Raw genomic sequence first — 19,799 nt, forward strand, 5'->3', positions numbered from 1 at the left:
GGGCAGGGTCTGTATCTTTTCATCTCTGTATCCAGGATTCTTATTAGGGGCCACAGTGCCAGTCTATGATAGATGATCAACTTAAAAAAAATCATTTTTAATTAAAAAATTTAATTAAAATCAATTTAAAATTTTTTTAACAAATGTAGAGAGGGATTCAAGACATTAGATAACAAACAACAGGATAATATCAACAAGTAGACAACTTCTGTATACCCTAATTATTGTTTTCATTATCAAATAAAATTAAGTATCTTCATGTATGAGGATTTATACTAGCCTCCGTGCAAAGCTTTATCCTAAAGAACAACATTTACCAGAAAACGGGGCACATTTTACTCACACAAAAGGATGTGAGGGTCAACCAAGGAAGCAAAGAATTGAGAAGGTATTTAAGATCCTCTAAGAATTAGCTTCTTGGGATCTCTCCATTGGAATCAAGAGCTCCACTCCTCAGAAGCTGGAGCTGTAAGTCCTGGGTTCTAATCCAAAGCCACTACTTCCATGCCTAACAAGTTGTGTAACACCTGCAAGCTTCTATTCCCTTATAAAAAGGAGAAAATAGTACAGACTTCACAGCATGGTCCTAAGAAACAAATAGAGTAATTTGCATGAAGCCATCCATTGATTCCGTGTCTGGCACCCAGTAAACAATGAACAAATGGTTGCTGTTATTTCCAGTGCTTATAAAGTTAAGCTTTATAATATAATCCCAATATTTAATAGGATTCCTAGTACTTGTTATTACAGAGCAACATACAACTATATATATTTCACATACAGGTCACAGGTACAAGGTGCTGATGTGGTTATCCTTTTAGGGCTAAAAGGGGCTGAGTCTTTGGAGGGTGAAAATTTCTAGTTTCAACCACATAGCAGAGCATATGAGTCCTCTGGGAGATAATTCAGGCCACAGAGTGACACGTCTCCAGGTCCGGGTTTACAGATACATCTCCTGTATCCTCCTGGCCTCCACTTTGAGGTCTGGAGCTTTCAGAAGTCTCAAATCTTTCAGCGCTCCTGGCTGGTACAGGCACAAAAATGGGCTCTTCATCTTTTTTTCCCTGTAGCGATCTCTGAGCTATGATTATAAATACACTCTATCCCATCGTTGTTTAGTTACTCAATCTGACTCTTTGCAGCCCCATGGACTGTAGCCCACCAGGCTTCTCTGTCCAGGTAATTTCCCAGGCAAGAATACTAGAGAAAGTTGCAATTTTTTTCTCCAGGCGATCTTCCCCACCCAGAGATGAAATCTGCCTCTCCTGCGTTGCAGGCAAATCCTTTAGCGCTGACCCACCAGGAAAGTCCCAGTCTGGACCCAGACTTGCTACAATTTGGGAGTTCCAGTTGCTGGTTTTGGGGCCAGAGCAGTAAAGGCTGAGCAGCGCCCCCCTGAGGCCAGCGAGGAGATAGCGGCAGCAATCAGTGAACCACTCCGCGCAAGACGCAGGCGAGTCTCTCAAACCACCAACCTGGCCATCCTCGGAGAGTCCGCCTTGGCTCTGACTCGCAAGCACCTCTAGACATCATGCATAAAAGCATAGAGCCGCTTACCTCCTCAAAAGCACTGCAGCCTGTCACCACGATATTTGGCCTAAAATTGTTTATTTTCACTTTCTTCTCCACCCTGGTATTCAGATCGGCCAGGGAGGCTTCCGAGAGGATCATGATGGGGCTGCAGTCCGGGTAGGCCACCTGCACCAAGGACACAGCACCGTCAGGCCTCGCTGCCCGTGGAACGGGCTCAGCCCGGCTACCAAGCTAGGCGAAGCCCAGAAGCCAACCCACCAGAGTGCAGAAGGGCAGAGCTGTGTTCAGGAGGGGGAGGTGAGTCCGCGGGCGTGGAAACGGCCAGGTCAGCGCCGGGGCAGGGTCCCTGCCCCCAGCCTCCACCCAGACCCCGGGGGCGCAGATGGGGCTCCCTGTCCACACACAGAAAGCAGCAGGGCCAAGGCTACCCTGCAGCCTCATCCCTTGTTCCTCACTGCCACCCAGCAGTGAGCCCCCTGACGCATCACCACTAGCCCTGGTTTCCTTTAGTCGCGCCATTCACTCCCGTGCATTTATTAAGCACCACCTATGCATCGGACACTGTTCTAGGAGGGGAAATAGCGTGAAAACAGCAGATAAAACCCCCTGCATTCAAGGAGCTGGTGGTTCAGGGATCGTGGGGAGAGACACCCCGAGATGGATTTTGAGCCTCATCTCACTGCAGAATCAAAGCCTTTGGTTTGGGGGCTGTAGCTGACTCAGGGGAGGTGAGGTGCCTTTTAAACACCAGAAATGATCACACCCCACTGGCTGTGAAGGGTGGGCTTGGATAAACTCTGCTTCTGTGATTTTAGAAGACTTGGGTTTAGAAAACCTCATGGACTGAGGAGCCTGATGGGCTACAGTTCACCGGGTCACAAAGAGTCGGACAAGACTGAATGACTGAGCACATAAGCATGTAAACGTCACTTTGGCCTGCCAGCTCATCTTCTCTGTCCTCGACACCTGTCCAGGTAGCGCCCTCAGTACCCTCCTGGGTCATCCCTCAGTTCAGTTCAGTCGCTCAGTCATGTCCAACTCCTTGCAAACCCATGGACTGCAGCACGCCAGGCTTCCCTGTCCATCACCAACTCCCGGAGCTTGCTCAAACTCATGTCCATCGAGTTGGTGATGCCATCCAACCATCTCGTCCTCTGTCATCCCCTTCTCCTCCTGCCTTCAATATTTCCCAGCATCAGGGTCTTTTCCAACGAGTCAGTTCATCGCATCAGGTGGCCAAAGGATTGGAGCTTCAGCATCAGTCCTTCCTAACTGGGGCCCCAAGGGAGGCTCTTTGTGGGCCCAGAAGGAAGCCGGAAGGGAAGGGCAGCTCCCTGCAAGCTCACCTGGTAATTCTTGTCCAAAGAAGGGAAAATTTCATTTGACGCTCTTGCCTTCATGTTCTTTTCAAACTGAACCAGCCTGAAAACGTCCGTTTTCAAGAAGTTGGTGAACCACTGAGCAGCCTCGTCGCCACAGTCCCTGCCCTGGATGTCAAGACCAAACACCCTGGAAAGGTCACAGAGAACAGGGGAGTTACATTCGTACCTTAACACACTGAGTGGTGGGGTCAAGGTGGAAGAGCTGGGCTGTTTGGATCTGACTATCCTGGGAGACCAGTGAGTGGTCCGTGCGCCAAAACTGGGCAGGAGCAGAGTGGGAGGGAGCAGGGAAGAACTCATCAGATGCTCATAACTCCTGCAGTTATAAGCTGAAATACCAATTTTGTTTCAAGAGGCTGGGCTGGAGCCTGATGCTCTGCATTCCTAACAAGCTTCAGGATGCCTAGGCTTCTGGTACACAGACCACACTTTGAGTCACAAGGATTTAGGATGCTTCAGAAAGGGAGAGGGACCATGGTGTGGTAGAGGCACCCTGAACTTGGAGTCTGGTAGACCTGGTTCAAACTGGAACTCTGCCATCTCTAATCTTATGACTTTTAGCAAATCATTAAACTCCTCTGGCCTTCTGTGTCAGTTACAAATTGGAAATAATAATATACTACCTGCTTCACAAGGTGGACACAGGTGCCACCAGATAATGAAGCAGTCTTCAAAGATTTTTTTGCTTGAGAGACCTCAAAAGATAAAAGCTATATACCCCCCCAAAAAAAGCTATGTACCCCTCACAGAATTGCAAGTTGACATGTAAACTTTTTTCTTTTCTTTTTTAAACTGAAATATAGTTGATTGACAATATTGTGTTAGTTTCAGATATAAGATATTGAGTTATATATATACTTTTTCAGGTTATTTTCCACTACAAGTTATATGAGATATTGAATATAGTTTCCCGTTTTATGGGCTTCCCAAGTAGCCATAAAGAATCCACCTGCCAATGCAGGGAGAGTTGGGTTCAATCCCTGGGTAAGGAAGATCCCCTGGAGGAGGAAATGGCAACCCAATTCAGTATTGTCATCTGGATAAGCCCATAGACAGAGAAGCCTGACAGGCTACAGTCCAGGGGGTCACAAAGAGTCAGACATGACTGAGCAGGCATGCACTGTGTGTGTCACTGTTTTATACAGCAAATCCTTGTTGTTTATCTGTTTTATGTATCATAGTTCATATCCGTTCATCTCACACTCGTAATTTTTCCCTCTATCCCTCACTTTCCCCTTGGGAACAATAAGTTTGTTTTCTATGTCTGTGATTCTGTTTCTCTTTTGTATATAGATTCATTTGTATTATATTTTAGATTTCACATATATGTGATAGCATATAATATTTGTCTTCCTCTGCAGTTCATGGGGTCACAAAGAGTCAGACATGACTGAGCGACAACTGAACTGTCTGACTTACTTTACTTAGTATGATTTTCTCTAGGTCCATCCATATTTTTTATAAGTTTAATTTGTTAAGAAAGATTAAATTTCCATTGAATTGTAAATATTAACATTTAAAGTAAAATTATATCATAATTTATGTTAAACCTTAATTATTATAAATACATATAAATTATATTAAAATAAAATAAAATTATGCTTTTAAAAGCATGCAATGGAATTCAAATGCCAGGGTATATTGATAGCTATTTTTAAAAATATTTTTAATAATACATGATTAAGGACTTCTTTTATGGCCCACATTTTAAAAATTATTTTCAAATTTTTTCCCAGTCTAAGACTCCCCCAGTGGTCCAGTGGTTAAGACACCATGCTTCCACTTTAGGAGGCATGGGTTCCAACCCCAGTTGAGGAAGTTTCACACGCCACCTGGGGCAGCCAAAGGGGAAAAAGATGTTTTCCTAGTTTTATTGACACATAATTGACATACAGCACTGCATAAGCTCGTATGCAGAGTACATCATGAGAAATGCTGGGCTGGAGGAAGCACAAGCTAGAATCAAGATTTCCAGGAGAAATATCAATAACCTCAGATATGCAGATGACACTACTCTTATGGCAGAAAGTGCAGAAGAACTAAAGAGCCTCTTGATGAAAGTGAAAGAGAAGAGTGAAAAAGTTGTCTTAAAGCTCAACATTCAGAAAACTAAGATCATGGCATCCAGTCCCATCACTTCATGGGAAATAGATGGGGAAACAGTGGAAACTGTGGCTGACTTTATTTTTCTGGGCTCCAAAATCACTGCAGATGGTGTCTGCAGCCATAAAATTAAAAGACGCTTACTAAGAGTCAGACATGACTGACCGCCTTCACTTTCACTTTTCACTTTCATGCATTGGAGAAGGAAATGGCAACCCACTCCAGTGTTCTTGCCTGGAGAATCCCAGGGATGGGGGAGCCTGGTGGGCTTCCGTCTATGGGGTTGCACAGAGTCGGACACGACTGAAGCGACTTAGCAGCAGCAACTCCTTGGAAGGAAAGTTATGACCAACCTAGACAGCATATTAAAAAGCAGAGACATTACTTTGTCAACAAAGGTCCGTCTAGTCAAAGCTATGGTTTTCCAGTGGTCATGTATGGATGTGAGTGTTGGACTGTGAAGAAAGCTTAGTGCCGAAGAATTGATGCTTTTGAACTGTGGTGTTGGAGAAGACTCTTGAGAGTCCCTTGTACTGCAAGGAGATCCAACCAGTCCATCCTAAAGGAGATCAGTCCTGGGTGTTCATTGGAAGGACTGATGTTGAAGCTGAAACTCCAATACTTTGGCCACCTGATGCAAAGAGCTGACTCGTTTGAAAAGACCCTGATGCTGAGAAATATTGAGGGCAGGAGGAGAAGGGGACGACAGAGGATGAGATGGTTGGATGGCATCACCAACTCGATGGACATAGGTTTGGGTGGACTGCAGGAGTTGGTGATGGACAGGGAGACCTGGCGTGCTGTGGTTCATGGGGTCACAAAGAGTCAGACACGACTGAGCGACTGAACTGAACTGCATAAGTTCAGGGTATAAAGCATAACGACTTGACTTATATGTATTGTGAAATGATTACAAGTTTAGTTAGCAGTCCTCATCTCATTTTTTTAAGTTCCTTTTTCTTATGATGAGAACTCTTAGAATTCACTGTCTTCACAGATGGAATGAAAGAAGTTGATTTATAATAATTCCACTCATCCTTTGAATCCTTCTGTGATCTTTGACATTTATTAATCATTCATTACGGAGAAGGTACTAGCAACCCACTCCAGTACTCTTGCCTGGAGAATCCCATGGACAGAGGAGCCTGGTAGGCTGTAGTCCATGGGGTCGCTAAGAGTCGGACATGACTGAGCGACTTCACTTTCATGCATTGGGGAAAGAAATGGCAACCAACTCCAGTGTTCTTGCCTGGAGAATCCCAGGGACAGGGGAGTCTGGTGGGCTGCCGTCTATGGGGTCGCACAGAGCGGAACACGACTGAAGTGACTTAGCAGCAGCAATCATTCATTAAAAGTGTTTTTATTAATTTATCAGCAACAATTTGACTAGAGGTGCCTTCATTTTAGTGTAAGACAAAGACTTGGAACCACCATCTTGTAGAATGACTTTACCCCCATCATTAGAAGCATTCTCCTTTATCAGTACCAGTATTCTTTTATTGTCTGGGCCCCACAGGTTTTTCCCTCCCAGGGCAGTGCTCTCTATTAAGACAAGGGATGGGCAAGCCTTTCACCTGTACCAAGGAGAGGTGGAGAAGAGAATTTGCCCCCTGCAGGTAATATCACAGCTGGAGAGAGAACCTATAAGATCCTCTGGAAACTGACTCCCTTAAAGGGATCCCAGCCCTCAGGTACCACGGGAGGTGTTCGTACTTCCCTGTGAGTGCCTCATCCAGCCTGAAGGCCCCTGGAGTGATGGATGTGAGGGAATCCGTGGTGGACCATGAGATGCTCCCTGAGGCCCACAGACTTTGTCTGACGGCTAGACTCACCCCACTTACTGTCAAATCTCCATGCAGTTCTTCTGAAGTTTCCTGGACCTTGGCCTTCTCTCTAAACCCTCTTCTTGGAGCCACTGTTTGGTCTCTGACTAATCCCTGGCTCCAATGCCATGGTCCTCTCCCTCACCGCCTTCAGCCTTTCCCCAAAAACTCCTCCACCAGTCTACTACTCCAGACAGATCCGCTCCCTGGGCTGAGAGCTTCCTTCAACCCCTCAGGACAGCCCTCCTGTGGAAGTGCACACACTTCCACCCACTCAGGTGAGCTTAGTGAGGGCTCTTTGAGAAGTAGAGAGTGCCCAGCGGGGCAGGGGAAAACTAATTATCCAGTGCCCCTGAAAGTTACCCTCCCACTAATCCTTCCTCCCCGCCCCCCGCTCCCTGCTACAGACTCCACCCTTCTGTCATTCCACCTCCTGCAATTCTCTCCGAATTTTATGAAAAGTTCACTTTATTCCATATTTCTACATGAAATGTTGTATCATCAACACCCCACAGAAAAGAACCGCATCTCCGTGAGTGAGCATAACAGAACTACATTAGTTAGTAATCTAATTTAGTTCAGGGTTGAAGGAAATCAACTCTGAATACTCATCAGAAGGACTGATGCTGAAGCTGAAGCCCCAATACTTTGGTCACCTGATGCAAAGTGCCAACTCGTTGGAAAAGACCCTGATGCTGAGAAAGATTGAAGGCAGGAGGAGAGGAGGCAACAGAGGATGAGATGGTCGGATGGCATCCTCGACTCAATGGACATGAGTTTGAGCAAACTCTGGGAGGTAGTGAAAGACAGGGAAGCCTGGCATGCTGCAGTCCATAGGGTCACAAAGAGTCAGACACGACTGAGCGACTGAACAACAACAAATTTAGTGATCTACTAATTCATAAAGCAAAATAACTCACTAAAAATACTTGACAAGACATAGAAGCTTGAATGGAGTTTTACAAAGAAAATTTAGGCAGTTTTACTTGAAAGTTTCACCAATGATCGAAGAATAAAAACTATCAAATGTAAATAGAAAAAAAATTTAATTGTCACTTAAAATAGGACAAAGAAATAAGATGTCTAGGACTCAACCTAACAAGAGATGTACAATTATATTATAGAGAAAATTATGAAATTTTGTTAAATAAAATAAGACACAAATAAGGGAGAAAAGAGAACACATTCATGGATAGGGAGTCTATCGACAATAAAGATGATAACTATGTGAGACCTATCATTTATTTAAGGGCCTGCTATGACTCTTGAGAGTCCCTTGTACTGCAAGGAGATCCAACCAGTCCATTCTAAGGGAGATCAATCCTGGGTGTTCATTGGAAGGGCTGATGCTGAAACTCCAATACTTTGGCCACCTCATGCGACGAGTTGACTCACTGGAAAAGACTCTGATGCTGGGAAGGATTGGGGCAGGAGGAGAAGGGGACGACAGAGAATGAGATGGCTGGATGGCATCACCAACTCGATGGACATGAGTTTGAGTGAACTTGGGGAGTTGGTGATGGACAGGGAGGCCTGGCATGCTGTGATTCATGGGGTCACAATGAGTCGGACACGACTGAGTGACTGAACTGAACTGAACTGAATGAATCAGGCACTCTTGAAATAAATAAATAAATTCATTTCAATTTTCCCTAAATGGAGCCTCAAATTCAATGCAATTCCAATCAAAATCCCAAAAGGATTTTACATGGAATTTGACAAGCTGATTCTAAAATTTGTAGGAAGAAATTCCCTGGCAGTCCAGAGGTTGGGACTCTGCACTTCCACTACAGTGGGAATGGGTTCGATCCCTGGTTGGGGAACCAAGATCCTGCCTTCCATACAGTGAGGCCAAAAAAATAAAATAAAAACAGTAACAATGTTCCATTGATTAAAAAATAAAAATGTGAAGTCCAAGGATAGTCAAGACACTTGGAAGATAAAACAATGAGGAGACTCATCTTACTCGATATCAAGATATAAAGTTAAAGAAATTAAGACAGTGATGGATAGGATCAGGAATGGATACAGAATCCAGTTTAAAGGAGAGAGAGCTCAGAAAATAACTGACACTTCCTAAAGAAGCAAGTGGCTCAGTGGTAAAGAAGCAGGAGATGCAGGTTCAATCCCTGGGTCAGGAAGATCCTCTCAACACGGAAATGGCAACCCACTCTAGTATTCTTGCTTGGGAAATCCCATGGACAAAGAAGCCTGGAGGGCTGCAGTCCATGGGGTTGCAAGAGTCGGACATTACTTTGCGACTGAACAACAAAGATCTTAAGATGCCACAATGCAGGTGGCATTATAGATCACTGGGAAACAAATGGATTGTTCAATAAAATACTGGAACACTGATAATTGCATACGAAAATCAAACTGAATTTCTACCTCAAGTCACCATCAAAAATAGACTCTAAAAATAAATAAATAAACTTTAGATGCAAAAACATAAGTGAGAAAGGCAAAACTTCAATAGTTTTAGAAAAAGAATAGTAGGAGACTTTTTTATAACTTTGAAATGGAGTATATTTCTTAAGACACAAAAAAAGGGCTCAGTTCAGTTCAGTTCAGTCGCTCAGTTGTGTCCGACTCTCTGCGAACCCATGAATCACAGCGCGCCAGGCCTCCCTGTCCATCACCAACTCCCGGAGTTCACTCAAACTCATGTCCATCGAGTTGGTGATGCCATCCAGCCATCTCATTCTCGGTTGTCCCCTTCTCCTCCCGCCCCCAACCTTTCCCAGCATCAGAGTCTTTTCCAGTGAGTCAACTTGTCGCATGAGGTGGCCAAAGTATTGTAGTTTCAGCTTTAGCATCAGTCCTTCCAATGAACACCCAGGATTGATCTCCTTTAGAATGGACTGGTTGGAACTCCTTGCAGTCCAAGGGACTCTCAAGAGTCTTCTCCAACACCACAGTTCAAAAGCATCAATTCTTCGCCGATCAGCTTTTTTCACAGTCCAACTCTCACATCCATACATGACCACGGGAAAAACCATAGCCTTGACTAGACGGACCTTGGTTGGTAAAGTAATGTCTCTGCTTTTTAATATGCTATCTAGGTTTGTCATAACTTTCCTTCCAAGGAGTAAGCATCTTTTAATTTCATGGCTGCAATCAGCATCTGCAGTGATTTTGGAGCCCCCAAAAATAAAGGCTTACACTGTTTCCACTGTTTTTCCATCTATTTCCCATGAAGTGATGGGACCAGATGCCATGATCTTAGTTTTCTGAATGTTGAGCTTCAAGCCAACCTTTTCACTCTCCTCTTTCACTTTCATCAAGAGGCTTTTGAATTCCTCTTCACTTTCTGCCATAAGGGTGGTGTCATCTGCATATCTGAGGTTATTGATATTTCTCCCAGCAATCCTGATTCCAACTTGTGCTTCTTCCAGCCCAACATTCCTCATGATGTACTCTGCATATAGCATATAAGTTAAATAAGCAAGGTGACGATATGCAGCCTTGACGTACTCCTTTTCCTATTTGGAACCAGTCTGTTGTTCCATGTACAGTTCTGACTGTTGCTTCCTGACCTGCATACAGGTTTCTCAAGAGGCACATCAGGTGGTCTGGTATTTGTATTACTTTTTCTATTTTTGATGCTTTGATATCTTGGGACTTGGTGATGCTGAAGGAACTTCCCCTTCCAGGGCTAACCAATTCAGAGAGATAGTAAAACACTGGGCTTCATATGCAAACCAGCCAATACAAAGTCCTCACTCCAACCACCTCCCCCATTGCATTTTATACTCTGGCCATCTTCCCCTGCTCTAATCACCAGGGTCAGATACCAGACATCCAAGGACAGCCCCTGTGCCCCAGGGCCAATTTTCCCAGAGCCTGCAGAAACCAGAATAAAGAGTCTTGCAGTTTCCCCTGCCCTCTCTGCCTCCTGGCAGACCCCAGTATTTCCCCATGTGGTCCTGCATGGCTTGGGCCTCTGGTTTCTAGGCATGTGTGAATACAAAAAAAACTTCTTTCTTCATGACAGTCATTTCTGTGTCTGCATGTCTTGCCATATCTGATGAAAGCAAATCTAAATATCCTTAATGCAGTATCCTATTTCACCCAGTCACGCTTGACTACTGGCTTGATCCCAAAATAGACTAGACTTCTCTTAAATATTTCCTTGACCAGCCTCATCATCTACTGGACAAAGTGTAGCAAGGTGGAGCACAGGGGAAAGCCTAAATGGAAATGAGTCCTGGCACAGGTCCCCGGAGCCCCAGAGCAGAGCACCTGCAGTCATGGAGCTTGTTTGAAGAATGCAGCTTGGTCGGCAAAACCAGCTGGTCCATGCCTGGAGCCCTGAGGATCAGGCAATCGTCCTCATAGGTGGTGGAGACCAGCACAAGCCGAGGTTCCTGCCGGCCAGTCACCATGTGGCCATCTTCCTTTATCACCAGCCAAAACCTGCCAAGAAACAAGGGCACACTCAGAAAAGCCTTTGCCACCCACTCCAAAGCTCCCCTCTAGCTTTCTATTTCATCAAAACCCTCCCTCTCTGGGACTTCCCTGGTGGTCCAGAGGCTGAGACTTCAAGCTCCTAATGCAAAAGACCTGGGTTCGATCTCTAGTCAGGGAACTAGACCCCACACACCACAACTAAGAGTTTGCATGCAGCAACCAAAGATCCCAGGTGCCACAGCTAAGACTCGGACCAACCAAATAAACTTTTAAAAAAAGAAAAAAGACTCCCTCTGCCCCCACTCAGGACCCAACAATTCCTAGACAATACCCAAGTCTAGCCAAATTCATTCGGTCCGAGAGATGGTGCTACTACCCCCGACCCCAAAACGAGTTTGTCTGGTACAAAGAACCCTGGGAAAGAGCATCTGGCCAATGTATGAAAATCCCCAGTCCCCAAAATCCTGGCGAGGCTGGTGTAGGGACCTCCTCTACTGCTGGGATTCATACATTGCTCACTTTGGGACCCTGTTTTGGTCAGAGACTTCCCTGGTTAAAGCAGAAGGTCTTCCAGGTCTTTCTGCTGTGGAACAAGAGGGGACTGACTAAATGACTACTGGTGCAGGTGGACTGAAACTCTAGGCAAAGGTCTTGAATGTGTGTGACTCCAATGGATGCAAACCAGCCTCTGCTGGGTTTAACTTGCTGGGACATGTGGACCTTGATCAGGAAACCCATAAACAGCCTTTCTTCTTCATGCACACGTTAAAACTTATATAACGTTATAAACCAATGCCGTGTCTGTATGTGTGGACTAAGTCACTCAGTTGTGTCCAATTCTTTGAGATCCCCATGGACCAATTTTAAAAAGAAGGAAAATGTAGTATATCTATATGGTGGAATGTTATTTAGCCATAAAAGAAGGAAATTCTGAAATTTTTGACAACATGGATGAAACTTGAGGGTATTAATAGTAAGTGAAATAAGTCAGACAGAGAACGATAGTGTATAATCTCACTTGTAAGTGAAATCTAATAAGCTGGGAATTGCTGGAAACAGAAAGTAGGGCGCTTCCCTGGTGGTCCAGTGGCTAAGACTCCACGTTCGCAATGTGAGGGGCCCAGGTTTGCTCCCTGGTGGGGGAACCAGATCCCATATGCCGCAACTAAAACCTGGTGCAGCCAACTCTCAGCTAAATATTTACTCTAAGTAAATATTTTAAAAAGAAAGTAACAGAGAAGAGATTGGTGGCTGCCATGGGTTGGGGGTGGGGGAAATATGTGACTGCCTTCAGGCGGCACAAACTTTGAGCTCTAAGGGGAAAAAATGTCTGTAATGTACATTATGACATCTATGGTTAATAATACTGTATTTACACTTGAGAATTGTTAAGAGAGAAAATCTCAAATGCTCTCACGATAACAACAGCGACAAATGGAAATTATGTGCAGTGAAGGGTGTGTTCTTTAGCCTTATTACGGGAATCATTTCACAATATATGTGTGTATCTAATCATCACGTTGTACACCTGAAAGTTACTCAATGTTATATTACAGTTATCTCAGTAAAGCTGGGAAAAAAGAAAATGACTTACGCAAATCATGTGTTGGATAAGAACTCATCTTCTAGACAGCCCCCACCCCTCACCCCACCCCCCATTCTGGGCTCAGCTTTCACCCTCTGTGTATCACATCCAGGGAGAGAGGGGTGCAGAGTGAGCTGAAGAATGGACTGTTAGGCTGGTTATGCTCTTATCTATAGTAACGCATATACTGATATTTTGGGTTATACCACACATATGATTTGATTTCTAAGTGTGCCGCCCCTAGGGAGAATGAGTTTCAACGTCACTGTTTTAGACAGAACAAGAGCAGTGGGTGAGGAACACTCAGATGAGTGAGCCACCACTGCAAGCTGCAGCCTCCCACACGTGAGCAGGATATAAAGGACAGTCCTTGCTGGAATAAGGGAGACATTTCAAAATATGCCTGGAGCCAGATGGAAGGGTGAGATAACCTGGTGGGCCAGGTCTCTGCCCTCCCTCACTCTGGCAGGGTGTCTCCTCTCTGGAACCTCCCCTTCAGACAGCCATCCCTGTCCAAGTGCCAGACAACTTGCCTCCAAGCTGGCAGACACGGGCTGGGTCCTGAGCCCAGCTCCCTGGCATGTGTGCTGGTGCGAGGGTACAGCGATGGCAGTGGCGGTGGTGACAGAGCAAAGGCATTTTGGAAACTGCTGTGGCTACACTTCTGGGAGCTGAGGATGCTAGGCAGTACTAGGTCCCCGACCCTCTGAGGGGGCCTCCTTTTTATTTTTCCCAGGCATCTTTGGCTTTCAGGGTTCCCTAGCCCGTTCACCTGTAGGGTGAGAGTGGGTTCTGTGACCCAGGGCTTTCCTGCCTATCTTGTCACAGCCCTGCGATGCTGGGAAAGATTGAGGGCAGGAGGAGAAGGGGGCGACAGAGGCTGAAATGATTGGATGGGATCAGTGACTCAATGGACATGAGTTTGAGTAAACTCCAGGGGATGGTGAAGGACAGGGAAGCCTGGCGTGCTACTGTCCGTGGGGTTGCAAAGAATCGGGCATCATTTAGCAGCTGAACAACAACAATTCCCTCGGGGCTGGGCTCTGTTCCTTATTTCCAGTTTCATCCTTGGGCACAGAGTCCGGGGTGGCCCTGCTCCGATGAACCCCACCAAAGCCTGCACCTGAACTTCCAACATGGCCCGTCCTGCTCTGAAACAAGCCTCCCTCTGAGAGCTCCACATGACCAGGCTTATCCAGACAGGAGTCACACACCCCCACGGACCATTATTTCTAAAAGTCAGCCCTTCCCTGGGCCAAGTCTTCTCACCTCCCATCTTTCTCTCCACTTGAAACCCTGCACTCTGGTTCTCAAGCCTCACCCCCAGTTTATTGTATAATCACCTGGGTGTTAATCCCTGGGAGGAGGCAGAAGTGGTGGCTGGAAGTTCTGTGCTAACCTGCAATGGCTGGGGCAAGAGGCAACTTGCAAGCAGCCTGACACTGGGGCAGGACCATCACAACAGAGGATGCAAAGTGCCATCGGCAACATACATCCAGCCACCCCCGTTACCCTGTAACCAGAGTGATGTTATTTTTCACCTCTTGCACACAAATAATGCCCAGGAGTGAATAATGACCTCTGCTCTGCCAGACGGGAAAGAAAGGGTCTGTCTGCAGTGTGGATTTGATCATGATCCACTTTTCCTCACCTGCAACCCTGAAAGCCAGCACCTTCGTTTTACACAGAAAACACGAGTATGTGGCATGAAGAGCATTGCAGAGCCCAGAACTAAGACTCCAAAGGAACAGCGATGCCCTGAATGACCCACAGCAGTCTTCAGGGAGCAGAGCACAAGACAGATGGAAAGTGTCGTTTCTAAACGGACAGACTGGCCTGGGAAGCGGGAAGGACTGAGCCAGCAAAGGGAGGAAAGCAGGAGCCCCACCACAGAGAGCTGGAGAGTGAAGGAAGGAGGGACAGACACTTGGGATAATACACTTAGGGGATTCAGGTCTCCAAGAGGGCATAGTCTGTGCAGAAGAAATGAAGGGCTGGCTTCGTAAAGGGCTGGGGTGGATTTCTCAGTGGGTGAGACCTACGGCCAAGGAGGACAGCCCAGAATCTGTGCCAAACAGCCAGTGTCAGTGTTTTGCTGGACAGTCTTGAAACCAGCTCAAAGTTCAGGGCGCTCAGGCCCAGCGCTCACAGATACAGTGAAGGCTTTGACTAAAACAGCTCTAGAAATTGAAGGCCCAGAGCACTTAGAGAGGAAGCACTCAGCGTCTGAGAACAGTTCCAAAGACACGGATTCAAAATGGAAATAAATCAAGGCGGCCTTTTCTTGCCTTCTAGACTGTTCGTAGTTTCATGATGGAAATCTCAAGTTGGGAGAATAACAGCGTTATAGCAGAGTTCTTTTCAGTTTGCTTACCAGTTTCAGTTATCACTCAATAAATAAAATATAGATTAGACAGGGACTTGGAGATCATCAAACTCAACCTCTTTAACCAATGAAAAACAGGCTCGGAAGAGGTAAAGTGACTTCTCTGGAGGTCTCCTGAGGCTTGGTGTGATCCTTGCCCTTGTAAATCACATACTGGCTTCACAGCAAGGGCATGAGTGTTGCCCTCAGAGATCTGAGTTCAAATCCCTTCAGCATATAGTGGGCTTGTTGTTGTAGGAGATAGATAGATGGGCTCCAGGTTAGACAGTTACAACTGGCTTCCTGTTTGCATTTCACAGGGGCCCAAAGAAGTGCGCTTCAGGCTGGATACTTAAAACTGTTAGAATTTTCTGAGACAGGAGATAGGTGGGCTCCTCCTCACTAAGAGGGCTGTCTACACCCTTTCTCTCCGCATTGCTAATAATCAACTTTGTATCGGCGTTTACAATTTCTCGCTCTGTGATAAATGGATTTTTCACTGGGGGTAAAGATCCAGGGGAAAAATAACTTCTAACCTCTAGCCCTTGCTGGCTTTTGACAATCAGACTGACTACCTCCCCTATGTTGCAAAACTCCTATTTAACCTGGCTCCTCTCTTCTGCCTCTTCAGACCAGTTCTCTCAGGGTCACATGAGATGCTATCTCCCAGGTTTGAAGTCCTAAAAATTCCCGCCAAATAGAACTCAACTTAGAACTCAACACAGTTCTCAACTTGTAGGTTGTGACTATTTTTAAAGTCGACACACCCCACACGAGCTTGTTTGACTCCTATTCCATAGGCCTGTGATGGGAAACTCAGGATATTACAGTCTTAAAAAACTCTCCAGGGACTTCCCTGGTGGTACAGTGGGTAGGAATCCACCTGCCAATGCAGGGGCCAAGGATTCGTTCCATCCCTGGCCCAGGAAGATTCCACAGGGTGTGGAGCCACTGAAGTCCGTGTGCCACAGCTACCGAGCCTGCACACCCAAAGCCTGTGCTCCTCAAGAGAAGACACCGCAATGAGAACCCTACGTACAGCAAGGAAGAGCAGCCCCACTCACCATAACTAGAGAAAGCACGTGCAGGAATGAAGACCCAGCTCAACCAAAAATAAATAACTCCCCAGGATTAGAAATCTGGGGTGAAAGGGATGGAAAATCCCCTGTGAGCTTCACACAACACTTCTCTAAAACAACCTGAAGTTTTTCCACGCCGTGGGAGCCCACATTTCTTTAAGGGAAGAGCAATCTGCAATGAAGAGAGAATACACATGTCCCGGGAGTGAACTCAGGACAGCAGACATCCTCCTGCAAACCTTCCTCCTCTAGATGTAGGACCACAGCTAATCCATCCCAGCCAGACAGCAAAGCATCTTCATCCTAAGGAAGCAAAAAAGGAGGTTCCTTTCTTCTTTGATCACTCTTTCTAGGGTTTGGAATCCTTCCCTGTCTCAATTACCAATCGGCACATGCCAAGGGACTGGCCATCTACCTCTACAAGGATTAAACCATGTGCTGCTGCAGCTGCTGACCTTCAACACCTCCTGAAAGGAGTTCAGGGTGGAGAGCGGAAATGAGGCTCTCTGTGCTCTGGGAAAAACTGAGAAGACAGGTCCTCAGATGGTTAGACATTTTCAGGAGCCAATTTTGTGAGCCCAATTTTTGTATCTCCTCATATTTGGAAAAGCACTAAAATCCTTAAAGGTGATGACTGTTCGTCACGACTAGCAAAGTTTCACGAGACTAGTAGAAATCTTCTGGAAAAATATGTGCTTGATTGCATGTATTCCCCGTTCCCCAAATCACATGCATACTGACCATCTTTGGAACAGTTGCCTCTTTGGAACAGTTTCTCGGAGCTATCTGAGGTTTTGGCTCCTGGGCGGCAGTCCTCATTTTGCCCCAAGTAAAACTTAACACTCACGTTGTGCTTTTTTTTTTTAAGTTGACACCTACCAAGATGGCCTTCCCCTTATGCAGTTGTACCATTCTGTGTCCAAGAGTATGTCTATGGGCTTACCTCTGGGGGGAGAAAAACGACAGGGCACCTTTTCCGAGGGAGGAGGATGAAATTCTGATGTGTCAGGTCCTATGTAGGTAAGGACTTTACCTAAAGTTCCTCATTGAGGATCACTCTGCCTCTGGGGGAGGGGACACACTATTCCTTTAGTGCAAGTATTACACGCATGGCCCACCTGCCATCTCCTCTCCCCAACAGAAGACTGCCCTCTGCTCATTACGTATTACAGTGGGTCAGGGCCCCAACCTCCGGCATGTCTCAGGAACCTTCCCCAGGGATTGGAAATGGTGAGGGGCCAGCCCTGGCAAGGCCAAAGCCAGTGTGCTTGAACAAGACTTGGTTTCAGCATTGCTCCTGTCCACCCACTGGTGCCAAAAACATTTTATTTTTCTACTATTGCGTTCATATGAAGAATCAGAAAATTTAGAACAGCAGTCATGGAGATAAGCAATCAGACCCCATGTTTTTATAGAGCCTCTCCTCCAGGGAGGGGGACCCTGTGGGGCTTTCCCAGGACAGTCCCTCCCCTATCTCTGCTTGAGGTTCTCTCTGAAGTATCTTGTTGTTGTTCAAGGGCTAAGTCCAGACTCTTTGCAAACCCATGGACTACAGCACACCTAGATAACAGTATTTGATATATATTTCCCGGGCTGTTTTATAGACATGAAAGCCCTCACCAAATGGAAGATGTTAACTACTAGATGACCATGAGTACACAGCTCCAAGCCTCCTGGAGCCTAAGGACTGATAACATTAACTCCTGTGACAGCCCCATGTTACTTCACTGTAAGCCAGTCAAGAGAATTGTGCAGAATCTTATTTCTGACCCTGCGGTACCCCCTCACCTGGCTTTACAAATGCTTTGTCAAGGGACTTCCCTGGTGGTTCAGTGGCTGGAATTCTTTGATCCCAGTGCAGGGGCCAGAGTTTGATCACTGGTCAGGGAGCTGGATCCCACGTGCTGCAACTAGTAATTCAGAGGTCACAACCAGAGATCCCAGTGCAGACCAACAAATAAATAAATTTAAATAAAAAGCTTTGTCAAAACCCTTCCAGGAGAGGTTTGGGGGGAGGCCTGTGACACCAGTCTCCTTACATGGACCTGCAATAAAGATTTCTCTACTCCAAACTCCAGCCTTATGGGTTGTTTGGCCTCACTGAGAGTCCCTTGGACTGCAAGGAGATCCAACCAGTCCATTCTAAAGGAGATCAGTCCAGGGTGTTCATTGGAAGGACTGATGCTAAAGCTGAAGCTCCAATACTTCGGCCACCTCATGCGAAGAGCTGACTCACTGGAAAAGACTCTGATGCTGGGAGGGATTGGGGGCAGGAGAAGGGGACGATAGAGAATGAGATGGCTGGATGGCATCACCGACTCGATGCAGGTGAGTTTGAGTGAACTCCGGGAGTTGGTGATGGACAGGGAGGCCTGGCGTGCTGTGATTCATGGGGTCGCAAAGAGTCGGACACGACTGAGCGACTGAACTGAACTGAAACACAAAAACTTGCAGCTAACAGCTTGCCTCCACTACCTTTCCAAATCTGAACCTGACACGAACTTGACCTTTCCACCTACAAGATCAGAGGCAGCCCAGGAAACCCAAGCGGCAAACCGCTCCCCCAACCCACCCCCTCCCACGCTGTCCCCGCGCCCGGCCCTACCTGTCCCGCAGGTGGCCGCTGCGCAGCCCCAGGGCCGTGCACTCGGCCGTGTCCACCGACACCCCCTTGCAGGACTTGATCGGGTAGATCCACAGCTCGCTCACCGTGCCCACCTGCTGCAGCCGCCGGCGCCGCCGGGACCGCGCGCGGCGCCAGGCGACGGCGCCCAGCGCCCCCGCGGCCAGTCCCAGGGCAGCCACCCCCAGCCAGCGGGGCCCGGGCGCGGGGAGGCCCCGGCGGGCCAGAGCAGAGGAGCCGGCGGCGCCCATGACCCAGCGATCGCAGGCGGGGCCTGGGCGCACACGGGGCAGCGTCTGGGGTGAGGAGGCCGCCGGGGCGCTCAGGGCTCCGGGGGAGAGGGCGGAGCCAGGGTTGGCCAGTCACCCGCCCTGGCACCCTTTCCGCGCCGAGGCTGGGACTGGCTGGACGCAAGGAGGGGACGCCTGACTGCGGCGCCGAGGATCCGGCGGTAACCGAGGGACAGGAGACAGAGGGCGGGCCGGGATGTTCAGACGCCTTTGGAGGAGGCAGGGATCGGGAAACCAAAGCCGGAGAGCTGCCCGCTCTCTCTCTCTGAGCGGTCGCTTTCGCTTTGTGGTTCCCACTGCCTGGTGGCCTGCGACGCGACCCCTCACCCGCCCACACTCCAGCCGCTCTCCTCCGCCTCTTGGCTTCCTGCACGGCCCTCTTAACCGCGTGATTGGAGCCCACGGACAGGGAAAGCGGACGTCGAAGGGACCGTTTTAAAAGTTTAGCAGCTCCTACTGGCAAATGGCTCTGAGAACTGCATAACCGTGGGCCCACAACCCGCTCCGTGGAAACGTCTATCAGTTCAGTTCAGTTCAGTCGCTCAGTCGTGTCCGACTCTCCGCGACCCCATGAATGACAGCACACCAGGCCTCCCTGTCCATTAC

General features: G+C 47.3%; 1 protein-coding gene across 1 annotated transcript in view; it reads right to left on the minus strand.

Annotated features, from left to right (window-relative positions):
* The window catches only part of MTARC2 (mitochondrial amidoxime reducing component 2), a 34,693-nt gene extending 15,417 nt beyond the window's left edge, over positions 1 to 19,276 (minus strand). The window contains exons 1-4 of the mRNA XM_055419874.2: positions 18,886 to 19,276; positions 11,084 to 11,257; positions 2,880 to 3,042; positions 1,558 to 1,698 (exon numbers count right to left, since the gene is read on the minus strand). Of these exons, the coding sequence (XP_055275849.2) occupies positions 1,558 to 1,698; positions 2,880 to 3,042; positions 11,084 to 11,257; positions 18,886 to 19,154 (747 nt within the window). The 5' untranslated portion in view covers positions 19,155 to 19,276. The remainder of the gene's footprint in view (positions 1 to 1,557; positions 1,699 to 2,879; positions 3,043 to 11,083; positions 11,258 to 18,885) is intronic.
* Positions 19,277 to 19,799: the final 523 nt, after the last annotated feature.

The sequence above is a fragment of the Moschus berezovskii genome, chromosome 17 (genome assembly GCF_049115385.1).
Source record: "Moschus berezovskii isolate FMDL1 chromosome 17, NW_MosBer_1.0, whole genome shotgun sequence".
NCBI lineage: Eukaryota > Metazoa > Chordata > Mammalia > Artiodactyla > Moschidae > Moschus > Moschus berezovskii.